This window comes from Podarcis tiliguerta (genome assembly GCF_965153285.1).
Source record: "Podarcis tiliguerta genome assembly, chromosome: 13".
In the NCBI taxonomy this organism is placed as follows: Eukaryota; Metazoa; Chordata; class Lepidosauria; order Squamata; family Lacertidae; genus Podarcis; species Podarcis tiliguerta.
In genome coordinates this window covers 37,094,063-37,109,759 of record NC_139546.1, presented here as the reverse complement: position 1 = coordinate 37,109,759, position 15,697 = coordinate 37,094,063, and the positions used below count along the sequence as shown (strand labels likewise).

General features: G+C 46.4%; 2 protein-coding genes across 2 annotated transcripts in view; one reads left to right on the top strand and one right to left on the bottom strand.

Annotated features, from left to right (window-relative positions):
* CORO1A (coronin 1A) overlaps positions 1–15,697 on the top strand; it is a 79,472-nt gene that overhangs the window by 3,715 nt on the left and 60,060 nt on the right. The window lies entirely within an intron of this gene.
* Positions 6,837–14,700, bottom strand: YPEL3 (yippee like 3). Its single transcript, XM_083409825.1, has 5 exons — positions 14,487–14,700; positions 10,089–10,316; positions 8,802–8,845; positions 8,043–8,151; positions 6,837–7,359 (listed from the first exon to the last, which is right to left on the bottom strand). The coding sequence occupies exons 2-5, from the start codon at positions 10,203–10,205 to the stop codon at positions 7,270–7,272; spliced, it is 360 nt and encodes a 119-aa protein (XP_083265951.1). The 5' UTR covers positions 10,206–10,316; positions 14,487–14,700; the 3' UTR covers positions 6,837–7,269.

Here is a 15,697-nt window from a genome sequence, read left to right as displayed (position 1 = left end):
GGAACAAGGGAGCGAAGTAGCAGGGACATATATATTCTCTGTCGCAGGGCGTCCCATCCTTACACACCTCCTAGCTATTTCTGTCAACATTGCTCTATTTTATCCCACTTCCTCCTTCCCTGCTATTTCATCTCTGGCCTGTGTGCTGTCATGCAAGTTGTGTGCAGAATCCACTCCCCCCCTCCCCATTCCTGTCCAATCCCCACTTCATCTCTTCTGTCCCAATTTAAGCCCCCCCCCCATGCCCAGTCCCACCTCAGACTTCATTAAGAACAGTCAGCTGAGTCCCTTTCTGAGCCCACCACTTGATTTCTCCTAATTGCCTAATTAACACCCTTGCTCCAAAGTTTCCTGATTGATCCTGACCTATGGGATCCTTGGTTTACAAGTGGGTGAGGGAGGAGGTGCCATGGTCATTTGTCATCCAGATGTTTTCACAGCTGGACAGGACAGCTGCAAAGGGACTGTCAGATCCTTGGGAGTAGGTCCTCAAGCGAGTTTATATCCACAGTTGGAGAGCCAGGATACCTTGGTTGTCTGGAAGCTCTCGGTGGTACAATATTTTCTAAACTGTTAATTTAATTGGTCGTGGAAACTAGAATGTGATTGCACACTATAATGGTGCAAGTAGAACAGACAGAGGAGTAATTAAGTATTGTGATGCCTCAGGATGTATTATGCCAGGCATGTCCAAAGTCCTTTTCAGGGGCCTAATCCGGCCCACCGGTTGATTTAATCCAGCCCCTGTGGCAGTTTATTTCCTGGGGTAAAATCCTAAAAAAAACCCCCAACAACTTCAATCCTAAAAAAACCTCAACAACTTTGGGGTAAAATCATAAAAAAGGTCAACAACTTTGGTCGGCCCTGTGGTCGGCCCTCACGGCCCTTCACATCACCAAATCTGGCCCTCTTTGAAAAAACTTTGGACACCACTGATTATGCTATTGATGTTAAGACGTATGCACAGCCCTATTCAGCAAAAGAGGAGTGTCTGTAATCAACAAGAATGTTCTTTAACAAATCAAAGGTCAATATTCTGTATCTGTTCACTTTTATGTGTTTTTGTTCTGTCCTTCCGCTAAGGAACTTAGGGCAGTGAATAGGGTTGTTTCCCCATGTTTTCTTCAGAAGAGCCCTGTGAGGTTGGTCAGACTGAGAGGTAATGGCTGGCCAAAGGCCACCCAGTGAGCTTCATGACTGAGTTGGGGTTTGAACCTGCATCTACCCAGCTCTAATGTGACATTCTAGCCCCCACTGTGCCACACCACATCTCCAATTATGGTCCAAGAAAGGCTGAATTTTGCAACCTGACCAATTTGTGCCAGTTAAACAAATCTGCACGCAGTTACTTATTTTGCAGAATTTATTCTCCTTTTCCTAGCCATGATAAAAGGGCACGGAGCTAGCTAAGTCAGAGAAGTCCTTCTCCCGATCGCTGGAAGTTATTTGGCTTTGCTGCTGACTTTGTAGACTTTGCTGGAAATTATCTCTGTGTTTATGTCTCTGTGGTTCTAAGGGCAGGAAACTAGAATTCTTAAAATTTAAGGTGCTGAATTCTGCACCCATATTTTTTTAAATTATTTATACCCCACCCTTTATTTAAAGATCCCGGGGCTGTATACAACTTTAAGAACATGATTTACGCAACATAATAATAAAAACATAATACACAGTGTAATAATAAAATAATCATAACAACAGTCGCCCCCACATTTAACAGGCCATAGGTTATTTAATGGTCGAAGGCCTGGGTAAAGAGGAATGCTTTTGCCTGGTGCCTAAAGACATGTAATGAGAGAGCATTTCTCCATTTCTCATGTAATGAGAGAGCATTTCTCCATCTCCATTTCTGGAGAGAGCATTCCACAAATGGGGAGCCACCACCGAAAAGGCCCTTTCTCATGTTGCCACCCCCCAAACTTCTTAGCGAGGGAGGACGTACAGAAGGGGCTCAGGTGACAAATGCAGGGTCTGGGTTGGTTTGTATGGGGAGAGGCCGTCCTAAAGGTATTGGGGTCCTGAGCTGTGCAAGGCTTTATAGGTCAGCACCAGCACTTTGTATTGGGCCTGGGAACTAATTGGCAGCCAGTGCAGTCAGGTCAGGATCAGCGTTAATGTGCTCAGACTGTCTTGTTCTTTAGCAAGGCTGATGGGGGAAATCTGACACCAGAGCGACCAAGCTTTCCAGAGAGTGTGGAGTAAATTTATTCAATATATAGACAGTTATTGTAAACATGTAAAGACACTAGCAGGACTGAGATAAATCATGCAGTGTTTATCGGAATAAATTTTCTATTTTGTGCATTAAGTTTAGGATAAGTTAGGATAAATGTAGAATTGAGACGGTATAAATGTGTGAATTTAAGATGTGCTTTATAAAAACCAGATGACGGAACAGAGGGAAGTCAAGTGGCTCGGTGGAGCTAAAAGAATATAAATGGAGATATGACGTTATAATATTGTTAAAAATGGATATATATATATATATATCTCACAAACTGTCTTGTTCTGGTGAGCAACCTGGCTGTCGAATTTTGCACCAGCTGAAGTTTCCAAGCCGTCTTCAGAGGCAGTCCCACGTATAATGCATTGCAGTAATCCAGCTTGGAGGTTACTGGAGCGTGGGCCACAGAGGTTAGGCTATCCTTGTTCAGAAGGCATTCTGTGCCACCTCTGCACAGGGATGTGCCCTACATCTTCTGGACAAGACTTCCATTTTCTGAAGGAAAACCTCTTACTGCAATAGCTTCCTTGACTCTTCTCATGAACTGTGCTGGCGTCCTCTTGGCCCTTGTGGTACTTTTCCTGACCTGTGTGGTACACATTGTAGCCGAACTTCTGTTGTGGTTTTGAACAAAAGTCAAGCGTTCTGGAGAGATTTAAACCCCTTAACTTCCTTCCTACCATTCCCCTAATTTCTGGAGAAGTTTCCTCTTTTGAAACATGACTCTGTTGGACTTTCCTGGCAGTTCACTTAAATATAAGTCGCGTTTGATAGCATTATCCTTGCCGTTTCCAGTTACTTCATAAATAAATACCTGGATAGCTCAGTTGGATAGAGCATGGTGCTGATAATACCAAGCTTGCAGGTTCAATCCCCGTAAGGCACGGCAGCATTTTCCTGCATTTGCCGGGGGTTGGCTTCAGCGGTTCTCAACCTGTGGGTCCCCAGATGTTGTTGGACTACAACTCCCATCATCCCTGAGCTCTGGCCTTGCTATCTAGGGGTGATGGGAGTTGTAGTTCAACAGCATCTGGGCACCCACAGGTTGAGAAAGGCTGGATTAGATGATCCTCAGGGTCGCTTCCAACTCAGCGATTCTATAATCTTGCACTAGGACCGACACTTCATGGCCCACGTAAGATGAAGCCCAGGGTTGCTGCGTCTTTGGTCAGTTCCATAACCATTGTGTGCATTTGTTTTTACTGAAACACGTGTGCACTTGAAACCACATGAACGTATAAATAACACAGAGGGGCCCAAAGTGTTGTTGGTGTTGTTGTTGTTTTTAAAATTACTTTCTTAACAACCCTGCTTTAAGAATAACTTGCTTGGTATGCCACCGTGTGAGCTTTCGAGTTCTGCCAAGAGATATTGGGGTAGATGCAAAGCACCATGCCCCAGCTTTTTCTAATGGGCAGCAACAGGGCAGTACTGTAATGATGCCAATACTGTGTGTGGGATTTGAGCGCCCTCTTCTGCTGCTTTAAGGAAATGCCCAATGAAAATAGAGAATTTGCATCCTCTATATGCCTAAGCATAGGGGTGTGGGTGGCGCTGTGGGTTAAACCACTGAGCCTAGGACTTGCCAATCAGAAGGTCAGCGGTTCAAATCCCCGCGCCGGGGTGAGCTCCCGTTGCTCGGTCCGAGCTCCTGCCAACCTAGCAGTTCGAAAGCATGTCAAAGTGCAAGTAGATAAATAGGTACCACTCCGGCGGGAAGGTAAACGGTGTTTCCGTGCGCTGCTCTGGTTTGCCATAAGCGGCTTAGTCATGCTGGCCACATGACCCGGAAGCTGTACGCAGGCTCCCTCAGCCAATAAAGTGAGATGAGCGCCGCAACCCGAGTCACAATTGGACCTAATGGTCAGGGGTCCCTTTACCTTTACCTTTACCTGCCTAAGCAACCTTCCCTCTCGCTGAATCCCCTTGCCTTGTTGCCCGCTACCTTTGGCATTCTTGGAGGGTGGGGGTTAAAGGCATGGAGGAATGAGATTGGCCGTGCCCCTTCTCGTTTATATTAAGCGAATGTTAATACACATCACTTGGGAAGACAGGTGAACTAATATCAGTGTACTGGATGAAGCAAAGATCACCAGTGTTGAAGCAATGATTCTTCAACATCAACTTCGTTGGACTGGTCATGTTGTGCGGATGCCTGATGATCGTCTTCCAAAGCAACTACTCTATTCCGAACTTTAAAATGGAAAGCGTAATGCTGGTGGTCAACAAAAGAGGTTTAAAGACTGTCTCAAGGCAAATCTCAAAAAAGTAGTATAAACACTGACAACTGGGAAACATTGGCCTGTGAGCGCTCCAGTTGGAGAACAGCCTTTACCAAAGGTGTCATGGGCTTTGAAGACACTCAAACTCAGGACGCAAAGGAGAAACATGCTAAGAGGAAGGCACACTTGACAAATCCACACCGTGATCAACTCCCGCCCGGAAACCAATGTCTCCACTGTGGAAGGACTTGTGGGTCCAGTTTGGCCTCCACAGTCACTTACGGACTCATTGTTAAAATCCGTGTTTATGGAAGACAACCTTACTCAGCTACGAGTGATCACCAAAGAAGAAGATGATATTAAGCGAAGGTAGAGTATGGAAGACTCTTGCTGTAGGTAGTTACTATGGGAGATGCAACGTCAGCAGACAACCTCCCCACAATTCCTGCCAAGGCCCCTCCCTCCCTGTTAAGCATGGAATAAGTGTTCAAGGGTTCATCTCTGCTGTCTCCGGATCAGTAAAACTCAGTGTATTTGTAGTTGCTCCTGATACTAATATGCTTTGAGGATTGCTATGAAGTGAAGCAGATTCCATTACAGCTTTCTGATTATTGGGGGTGGGGGAAGGGAAAAATATATCCGCGCTCGAATCCCATCTAGAATTCTATCTTTGCCTCCCAACCCTAAATGCCTGTCGTTCTAGCCATCTGTCTGGGCTGGGATAGCAGTCACACCTGCCCTGTGCCAACGGCAGTTGAATCCAGGAGGGTGATGACAGCAGCCTCTCTATAGATGCACAGCTGTTGGGGGTCAGGAGAAACTGGAAATCTTTTGCTCTCTAAAATGGAACCCCCAGACCTGTGGCGCTAGAAGCTGGTGGCCTGAGCCCACCCAGGCACAGCTGTGTGCATGTTTCATGTATTGCAGCGGGTTGGACTAGATGACCCTTGGTGTCCCTTCCAACTCTGCAGTTCCATGATTTTATTCAAAGGCTGCATATTGCTGACGAGAGGATTCTGGGAGCAAACCTGGTGCAGCATCACGATAGTCACTGTTGGGAGACAGGACACTGGGTTGAATAGGTTTTGTTCTGGGCCAGTGAGCTGGTTCTTAAGATTTAAAAACACTTTCATAGATACTTAAATAAAATAGGAAAGCAATCCTTTTGTCCTCTGAGTTATTGTGGCAAGAGAAAGGTATGATGTGGCAACTAATTTATATTAGGGGGTCAAAAGAACATGCCGCATAGTGTGGCGCAAGTATTTTAATCCAAGTTTGCCGTTTGCAAGAACTGCTCCGATAAGAGTTGCATATTGCCAGATACTGTATACGATATACGATATCTTTATTGTCATTGTCCCTTGCAGAACAATGAAATTGGATGTGGGTAAATCCAAAATTGGCGGTCTAATTCTGTCACAGGGCAGCAGAGGGAGCTATTGAGCAGTGCCGTTTAGGACAAAGGAATTGTGATTGAAGTGGGTCAGTAGGCGTCTTTGAAGATGCAAGCGCTTATGCATATAATTTGTAGCTTTGGGGACATGATGGGAAGGAGAAGTTGCTAAATCCTCTTGCTTCATAACCAGAGAAGGGGAACTTTGCTAGCTGATCTCCCTCTCAGTTCCTTCCTGGTCTTCTTATTCTTCAGCTGTTGAATTGTCTGGGACTTGGAAAATCCACCTATTTGAAATTATGCTGTAGGTTTGGTTGTTGTCAAGAGATGTAGTGAACGCCATCCTAGTGCAGAAGGAAATCTGCAAAATGAATTGTCTGTGATAGGTGAGCTAGTCTCCCAGATAAAATGGGCAGGATGAGCAAACCATAGTCTGCACCCGAGTTTTCCAATTCTTCACCAAGGAAGGAGACTCATTGCTCTTGGGATCTTTGAAACGGATTTCTCTCTCTCTCTCTGTGGTTCGTGCAGGAACTACTGCTGTCTTAAAGGCTGTGTAAACTAAAATGAAGACTCCTCTCCCATCCCTGGGAAGGATACCTTGGGAAATATGGAAATCTGCCTTACAGTATGCTGGGTGTGTGACTGCCTGTTTTCTCAGAACCTCCCTTTCTTCAAAGCTCATTGTCTCTCTCGCTGGGACCTTGTGAAGTGATGCAATTTACACGGAGGTGTGGCTAATGGAGTAGTCGCTAACACTTACATGTAATGTATTTGTTGTTTTGCTGCTGCCCTTATTGGCTCTTGGCATACAGAAACTGCCAAGAATACGGCCTTCAGAAAAAGGTGGGGTAGTTAGAAATGCCAGAAACAAATAAATAACGAGGGACAAACAAGGCCACAAACACTCAAGAGTGGAGTCGTCAGTACATCCCTTTCTAGGCAGACACTGCAGTCTACACCGCCCCCCCACCGTAGGGAAAAAACCAGTATCACGTCAATGCTTTTATTTATATAATACATACTCGCACAAACTCACAAATACTGTACAACCCACCCCTCCCCTGCCCCACTGTACACCCCCACCCCCCGCCTGTGTGATTTAATGCAGACTCCCTCTGTACAACAAACCCCAGCCCACCCTAAACCCCTTCTTGCACACTGCCCCTGGCCTAGGTGTCTCCTGGTGTGCTGCCACTTCTTGCCACACGATGGCGACATATCCGAGCCCCGAGTATGTCCTCCTGGCGGAAGCGCCGCTTCCTTCACAGCTTCCGTGCACCTGAAGGTGGTTTGGATGGCAGCCCCTTGGTTAGGAAGGCAGAGGCAAGTCTCGTGGAAATTGTCATTTCTGGCGCTCCACCCCTTACATATGTAGCTGTCCAAAGGTGGCAGCGTTTGTTCTGTTTTGTGTTTCTGTTTGTTTGTTTTCAATCCCAGCCGTTATCCTTGATCATGTGGTTGAGTTCAATGATGTACTTGCCCTCCTTGTACTTCTGGCTTGTCTCGAAGGCTTGCTCCTGCAGAACGAGAGAGCAAAAGAGTGAGCTTCCTTTAAGGCAGCGTGTGAGTCTTTAGGGGAGAAGGGAGGGATCAATAGGAGTATAGCATCTAGATCAAGGGAAGTAATAGTGCCACTGTATTCTGCTCTGGTTAGACCTCACCTGGAGTACTGTGTCCAGTTCTGGGCACCACAGTTCAAGAAGGACACTGACAAACTGGAATGTGTCCAGAGGAGGGCAACCAAAATGGTCAAAGGCCTGGAAACAATGCCTTATAAGGAACGACTAAGGGAGCTGGGCATGTTTAGCCTGGAGAAGAGGAGGTTAAGGGGTGATATGATAGCCATGTTCAAATATATAAAAGGATGTCACATGGAGGAGGGAGAAAGGTTGTTTTCTGCTGCTCCAGAGAAGCGGACACGGAGCAATGGATCCAAACTACAAGAAAGAAGATTCCACCTAAACATTAGGAAGAACTTCCTGACAGTAAGAGCTGTTCGACAGTGGAATTTGCTGCCAAGGAGTGTGGTGGAGTCTCCTTCTTTGGAGGTCTTTAAGCAGAGGCTTGACAACCATATGTCAGGAGTGCTCTGATGGTGTTTCCTCCTTGGCAGGGGGTTGGACTCGATGGCCCTTGTGGTCTCTTCCAACTCTCTATGATTCTATGATTCTATGAGTGGGGGATGCCAAGCGAGACTCACATATTTCCATCCAAGCGTGGTCTTGCAGTTCTCGCAGTAGATGTCAGCCACGGCATGCAGGCCTGTCAGCAGCACCCGCTCCTCTGCTGGGCCACATCCAACATTTACCCTGCAAGGGGGAAAAGAGAAAGGGTGTTGGAGCCCCTGATGTTTTCCTAGTCTGAGTTTCACCTTGTCTTTAGGATCAGTGATGGGCCTCAATCTAGGCAGGTATTAGCCAGGGCCCACAGTTCTGCTTGCCACGAACCGCCCCCTCTGATGAGCACTGGAATAAACCCAGCCGCCTGCCTGACCTTAAGAGTTGGGGAAGTGAGTGTATTATCCCCACCGTGTGCCCTGTGCTTCTGAGGCGCTTCCAGTGAACAAGCCCACGCTATGTATGGCGAAATGAGAGAACAGTCATAAACCTGTCTCTGGGCTGCAGCTTTTCAAGCTATAAGTGGGAACTCACACAAGGAAATGCTCCCCAGACAAGGAAAAGGGGACTCTTCCACTGAAAAGCATCATACCTGAGAGCACAAGCTTGTAGACCTAACATTTTAAAATAATAATAATAATAATAATAATAATAATAATAATAATAATAATAATTTATTTATACCCTGCCTATACCCTGCCCATCTGGCTGGGTTTCACCAGCCACTTTTAAGAGCACATAAAGGTTTAGGGTTGGTTGTTGCTGGCTGTTTCAACCATGTATGTAGCTGTCTTTTATGTTTTTATGCCTTAAGTCTGCTGCTCCCCTCCTGCGATACTCACACAGAGTTGAATAAATATGCCCGACCTTGGCTTCCTTGGAAAGACTGTAATGACAAGAGACACAAAAAACAGGTTAAAAAAAGAGAACATATCCAGAGGCATAGACACGGTGTTAGTTACGGCAAACAAATGACAGCAAACACAAAAGGAGTCCCGTGGCACCTTAAAGATAAACAGACTTCTTGTGGCGTTAGCTGCCCTAACTAGCAGACTTCTGTTCCAGCTGCATACCTCCCCCCCCTTGCCCTCCACTGATGGTCCTTAGCCTCAGCCCTGGTTTCTCAGCTCCCTTCTGCATTTCCTTATTTGTTCTCTGGCTTGTTTTCAGGCACACCCCATCTCTCCACACTGGATTCTGTGTAATGATTAATCAGCCAGCGGCTCAAACTTGTTGACCTTGCAGTATCTCAAGCACAGGAGGGTGGAGATGGCAGTTGAATGTTAGGCTCAGGAAAGACAATTCCCCACCCCACACTCCCTGTAAGCTGCCCACCTAAATTCTCCCCGTTCTCTGCCTTCATTCTCCACTTCTGATCAGCGGCCCTCTACTTTTGAGCACTAAAATAGTCCCTGTTTGTTAACTGTAGCTCCCTAGGATATGATCTCGCAGCTGGCAAGTGTTCTAATCCCTCCCCTTCCTTACTGAGCATTTATAAATTGCTCACCAAGGAAAAGCTTCTAGGCCTATAGCCTGGCCCACTTGGGAGGTGAGCCTTGGTGATTTCCCCAGAATAACCTGGCCCAATTCCAGGGCTCTAGGCAGTGGAAGGGATGGAGCATTCAGTGCTGTGGGTTTCGACTGAGATTTCTCATGCTGGAGCTGCGGCAGTAGGTAAAATATTCAATCCAAGGGATCAGAGTTCAAATCCTGTGCCTGCCACAGTCTGCACGTGGCCTTGGGAAATCCACACTGCAAAATGTGAATGCTTCCTTGTGCTAATGGGTTTTTACCCGGTTTCTTGATTTTGTTGTCAAGTGGCCCCCCTCACGGTTGCTGTGAGGACGAGCAAAGATAAAAGATCGTAAAGGCACACTAAAAATGCTAGGTACATGATCGCCGTCTGATTATTGAGATGGGGCTAATATCAGCAGATCAGAGTAGGACTCCCTTTAGTTTCCTGACCCTTTCCCCCCAACTTTTATGTTATCTCCTTCCTCCTCCTTTTGGCTAAGATCAAGTGTAGTAAACCAATTGATGGAGGAAAAACAACCCCTCTGGTGCTGAGAGCTGCCCCCCCCCCCGCTATAACAGTGTGCCAGGGTCCGTCCCACCCACCCCCTTTTCACCTTGGAGATGAGGTCGTCGTGGTTGGCCAGGTGTGCCCGGCAATGCACGCAGCTGTAGCGTCGGTGGCAGTTGTCCAGATAGGCTTGGAAAGTTTTGGGTTTGGACAGCCTCACCATTGTGGTGGGGTCACGCAAGTGGGGAGAAGCTTCAGGAGAGTTGTGAAGAACCAGATCGTCCCTAAAGGGGAAGCTGTGTGGGCGGTGGCGGGAGAAAGCCCCCCGAAAGCCCTAAAAGAGAGGGAGCAATGAGAAAAGGGTTACCAAGGTATGGACAGGCTAGTGAGTGGAGGGCAGAAGCAGCACGGAAGTCAGGGTGCCTGGGACCTGCTTCTTCTCAGCCCTGGGAGCCAGCCAAGTTCTGCCTAACCGGTCTGGTGTCTAAACAAAAACAGTACCACGTGCTTTCCCTCCCTAGGCAGCTTCCTGGAGGCTCAGCCTGTAATTAACCCCAGGATGTAGGTCAACTCTGATCATCTCGTGATGAAGCAGCAGTACCAGGAATAGAACCCAGGTGTCCTAGCTCTTCCAAGCAGTGCCTCTCCAAAGAGCCTTCAGTTTGTGGCCTTTCTAAAATCTCTGGAACCATGGGTGCAACTGCCAGGACTCAGGAATTCCTGGCTTTCCATTCTCTTCATTCCTGCCACCCTTCACCAAGAGATCTGGGAGTTTCTGGCACATTGTCAAAGAATTTAAACAAATTCACCACCTCTCTACGTGTTCTGCTTTCCCTTTGGTCGTGTGTACCTAAGTCCCTGTTTTAGAGATGTCGGGTGGCGCTGTGGGTTAAACCACAGAGTCTAGGACTTGCCGATCAGAAGGTTGGCGGTTTGAATCCCTGTGACAAGATGAGCTCCCATTGCTCGGTCGCTGCTCCTGCCAACCTAGCAGATCAAAAGCACGTCAAAGTGCAAGTAGATAAATAGGTACCGCTCCGGCAGGAAGGTAAACGGTGTTTCCGTGTGCTGCTCTGGTTGGCCAGAAGCGGTTTAGTCCTGCTGGCCACATGACCTGGAAGCTGTACGCCGGCTCCCTTGGCCAGTAAAGCGAGATGAGCGCCACAACCCCAGAGTCGGTCACAACTGGACCTAATGGTCAGGGGTCCCTTTACCTTTACCACCTACCCTGGTCGGTTGCTTTATGTCTCCCCAAGCAGATTGGACTTGAAATGATTAATTTTATGAAAATCTTGGGAGGTGGGTACGAAATAAGGGTAGATGCACGAGGAGGCGAAAATGCACAAAAGGAATCATTGTTGGGGGTGGGGTGGGGACCTGATCAAAAGATGCTAGAAAATGTGCAGATGTGAAAAGATGGTGGGAGTGAGAGGTGGGTACTGTGCAGATGCAGGCGGTGGATGAGTGTTTAAGGAACCTACAGGAATGGCTGTTAAGGAATGCAGACAGTGAGAAGGCAAGGCAGACGGGGCGGGGGAGAAGAGCTGCAGAAAAAATGCAAACCGAAAGGATGGAAGCCACAGATAAGCATGCTTAAGTGCAGTATGGAGGAATGGTGTCGAAGAGGCAGATGGGCGCAGAACCAGAGGGCAGAGAAAACAGAAGATTCCAGCTGGAATGTGGAGGAAGGAGATATAGAAACAAAGCAGCCTGCGGATAAATGGGGTGGAAGGACCAGAGGGGGGGGGGGGGAGGGGAGGCCAGCAGAAATAAAGTGCCTTAAAGGAATGGTGCTGGGGAGGAAGGCAAAGGAAGAGCCCTTTGCAAGGGAGGGAGGGATGCTTGCTTTGCAAAGGGAAGTGGCTGGGGCAGGGAATGGGGGGGGGGGGGAGTCTGGAACATGGAATGGGGGAGGGAAAGAGAGGCGGTTCCTTGAAAGGAAACAAACCAGGCAAGGGAATGCTGAGCTGGGGAAAATGGAGGCTGTAGCTCCACATCTTTGCAAACAAATAATACTGGGAGTTGAATTGAGAAGGTTGGGGTTTTTTGGAAGGGAAGCAACATTTAGGGTCACTCTATGATGCAAAAGACCCGGGGCCCTCCAGGTTTCTCATCCCCTCTTTGCTCTTATTGCAAACTACTGTATTGCTCTGGTCTCCACCTCCTGTACAAGTAGACATTCTGTGTTTTTCCTTGTTTACGGGTGGGGTGAAAGAGGAGAAAAATGTGCTACAATGGTGGCTCAGAGGAACAAGGTGTGTGTGCAGAGATCAAACAACTGGAAGAGGAAATGGTAAAGAGAGATGAGGTGGTAGAGGCAAAACTGAAAAGAGGGAGGTAAAAGAAAGGGGTTTTATTTTACGTCTGGGTTACAGCCTCAGTAGCCCCCGCCCCCCAATTCTCTGTGAAAATTTTCCCCAAACTGTAGAGAAATTCTAAACAAAAAGGTTTATCTCATTACTGGAGAGCATATGGTTGGTAAAGGGGCAGTCTGTGATTTAGATCCTCTTCTGTGCAAAATACAGCATTGCCCCATGGGCAGTGAAAAATACTAGCTAACAAGTAGGCATTTTATTTGGCAGATAAATGTGTGGTTGACCATCTGCTAGATACAAATGATAATAAAGTAATCTAGGTTCCACTTTGATGATCAAAGGCTCTCAGGATATGAACAAAGGTTCACTTTCCATAACAATGCACTTTACACATTGACCTCATCAGACAATGGGGACTTTCTTTCACATGGCAGAAAACAATCGACCACTACATGCAAACACAGTACAATGCGAAGGAGGAATTTCTTTAGGTGCTTTAATATGGAAGCCTTGTAAGTAGGTACATTCAATCCCAGGGCCTGTCTTGACCTTGGTCTCTTCCTTTTTAGGGCAAAGATGGCAGTTTCCACATTAAATTTGGGCTTGGCCTTAAACCTTGTATTCATATTTTCTATAGTAATGAAAAGTGGGTAGGATACAATATTTAAGCTATCTGTTTCTTGTGAAAATATGTTATACAGTATGTGGTTCAAGAAGAAGGGAGGGAGGGGTTAATAGAATACTGGGGAGGAGCCTCTCGGGAAAGAGGGAGGGGCCATGACTGAGAGGGTAAACCAAGTTAGATATTACAATGCAGTTCTGTGCCTGTTTACTTGGAGGGAGCCACATTAAGTTCAGTGGGGCTTACTTCTGGGTAAGTGTGTATAGGATTGCTGCCCCCCCCAAAAAAATCTATTACAAAATATTCCCAATGTACAAAATGTACATTTAATAATATCCTTATCCATTAAATACAAAACATGTAATGTGCATGCAAAAGAAGGGAAGGTGGAAAAAGTAGGGTGTCTGATAACAGTTTATAAACGTAAGGCTTGAATACTCATTAAGTGAAATTTCTAGTTGGATTCTCTGACAAATGAAAATAATGTGATTTTCATTCAGTAGGTTAGAAGTAGGCAACTGTTGCTAAGTTTGCCAGTTTTAGCTAAACTTCCCTATTTGACCCAATCAGCCAAAATGTTTTTCCATTACTTGTAATGATGGAAACATGAATACAGTATGATAAAATATGAATACAGTATGATAAAATAAAAATGTGATGGGCAGAAGACTCTCTCTCTCTCTCTCTCTCTCTCTCTCTGTGTGTGTGTGTGTGTGTGTGTGTGTGTGTATCATACCTTTACGTCCCTCAATATGAAATATGTCAAATTTGATCTCAAGGCTAAGTAGTGATGAGGGGGGATCTATTCAAATTGAAAACGTGTCAGATACCAAAATTTCAAGCTGGAAAAAAGGGAAATTTCCTTTATTTGGCTCTAGCTCATCATCCTGGCTCCTGGGAAATACAGAGAATTACATGTTCTCATAGACAGTTAGGATTCCATTTGGCACCGTGCCTCTAATCAATATTGCGCTGGCAGTGTATTCTAGGGGCCAACAACAACACAGACCGCTCAAGACATAAAGGGTGCCATTTTATCCTGAATGAGAAGATCTTGAAAATTAAGAGCCTTTGTCTATACAGTATAGCGTTTCCTCCCCAGTAGAGGCTTTTTTTTTTCTTTTTAGTATGTAACAGCTCTCTTGAAATCCAGTACAAGCAGGGGGCATACTTTCACATTAGGAAAAATGCCCCCTTTTGTTTCTAACATATTCTAGATCATTTATGTAGTGGATCAAAGTGCAGGCAGGCATTACTAAAACAATGCGGGGAAACATATTACAGGTGCCTACTGCAAGGAGGAGCAAAATAATTAATTACCGGCTGGAATGTCTTCCATCCCTTGTTATTCACCAAACCTATTTGTATCGGTCGGATTATTGCACCGCGATTAGGTGCTTACAATCTCCCACTGCAGTCACTCACCCTAAAGCCCGATTTCCCATTAGAGGTAAACACTCCCCGGCGCCCGCAAAACCGGGATTCTGGGCACTTTAAGGACTAGAAGATTTATTGTGGCATATTGCTTCCAGAGCCCACTTCGTCGGCCACCCTCCACCAATCTCACCTGGCAGAAGACAAATGCCGAAGAAGCCCGTTTTTGATGGAGCCCCTTGGCTTCCCCGAGGCCCGTCTAGGTCAGGGCGAGGGTGCTGGTGCGGATTTTGGGTGGGGGGAGACACCCCACAGAGAGACCTGTGGCCCCCCAGAAAAAGCTCCAGCTGGAAGTCTAGACTTCCTCTTGTTTACAAACCAAAGCCGAGAAACAAAGGTGTCTCCTCCCCTTTTTTCCCTCTCCCTCCTCCTCTCTGCGGGCTTTCCCCCTATGCGCCTTCCTCTTTCTGCTCAGCCAATGAGGGGAGAGTATGCAAATGAACTGCAGAACTTTTAGAAGGGGCGGGGAAGTGAATAGAGAAAGCACATAATCTGGCACGTATGCTGGGGGCGGGGCGGGGCTTGCTCTGCGTGGGGCTCTGGTAATAGGGAGTGCCCCTGAGCCTGTGCAGAGTGCTTTTCTCTCGTCGCGGGGAACAGGAGCTTAGAAGGTTTCAGATCAGGAAGTGGCTGTCAGGCAGCTGTGTGTTTTTGTTTTTTGGAAAGTTGCCTCTTGGCACAGATAAAACATCACAGCATATATATGGATATGGTATTTAATACTAGTAATAGACTTTTCAGTGTGGATTTCTCAGGAGGAGGGGGAATGGGAACTGGCCATTGTCCAGTCATAGACAGACAGCTTTGCATCTGGAACATTCCAGGCTTAGTCCCTGGCATCTCCAGTATAAAAAAAGATCAGTCTGCAAACAATGGGAAGTATCTCTGCTTTCTGAGACCCCAAAGAGTCATTGCCAGTTAGAGAAGACAATACCAGGCTGAAGGGGTATTACACAAAGGGAGTAACCCTGTAAACAAGAAGGTGAAATTAAACTGGAATAAAATACAATTGCTCATTTGGTATAAGGTGCAGCTTTATACACTCACAACAACCCTGAGCTAGTGGCTATGCTGACACACAGTATAACCCAGCAGAATTTGTGGCTGAGTGGAGCTTGAATCTGTTGTGCTTCTAAAGTCCTCAACACGCTTTTGCAAATAGGCACAAATGTTTTCTGCCAGAGAGAGGTAGCCATGTTTAAGTCTGTTGCAGCAAAAACAGCTTGTGCCTTCTCATATCACCTTAATAAGTTAGTAAACTTTCCTATTGTCCTATTCTTCCAGTGCATACTGAGTACTTTTTCCATTGCAGCAAGCATTTTAATTGAAGTTTAACACAATGGT

Excerpts from the sequence above, each read along its gene's own strand:
- YPEL3 (XM_083409825.1), bottom strand. The coding sequence starts at position 10,205 with ATGGTGAGGCTGTCCAAACCCAAAACTTTCCAAGCCTATCTGGACAAC. Across the intron at positions 8,152-8,801 it reads GCATATTTATTCAACTCTGT|GGTAAATGTTGGATGTGGCC; the intron begins GTGAGTATCGCA and ends TCCCCCTTGCAG. Across the intron at positions 7,360-8,042 it reads CCACGCTTGGATGGAAATAT|GAGCAAGCCTTCGAGACAAG; the intron begins GTGAGTCTCGCT and ends CTCGTTCTGCAG.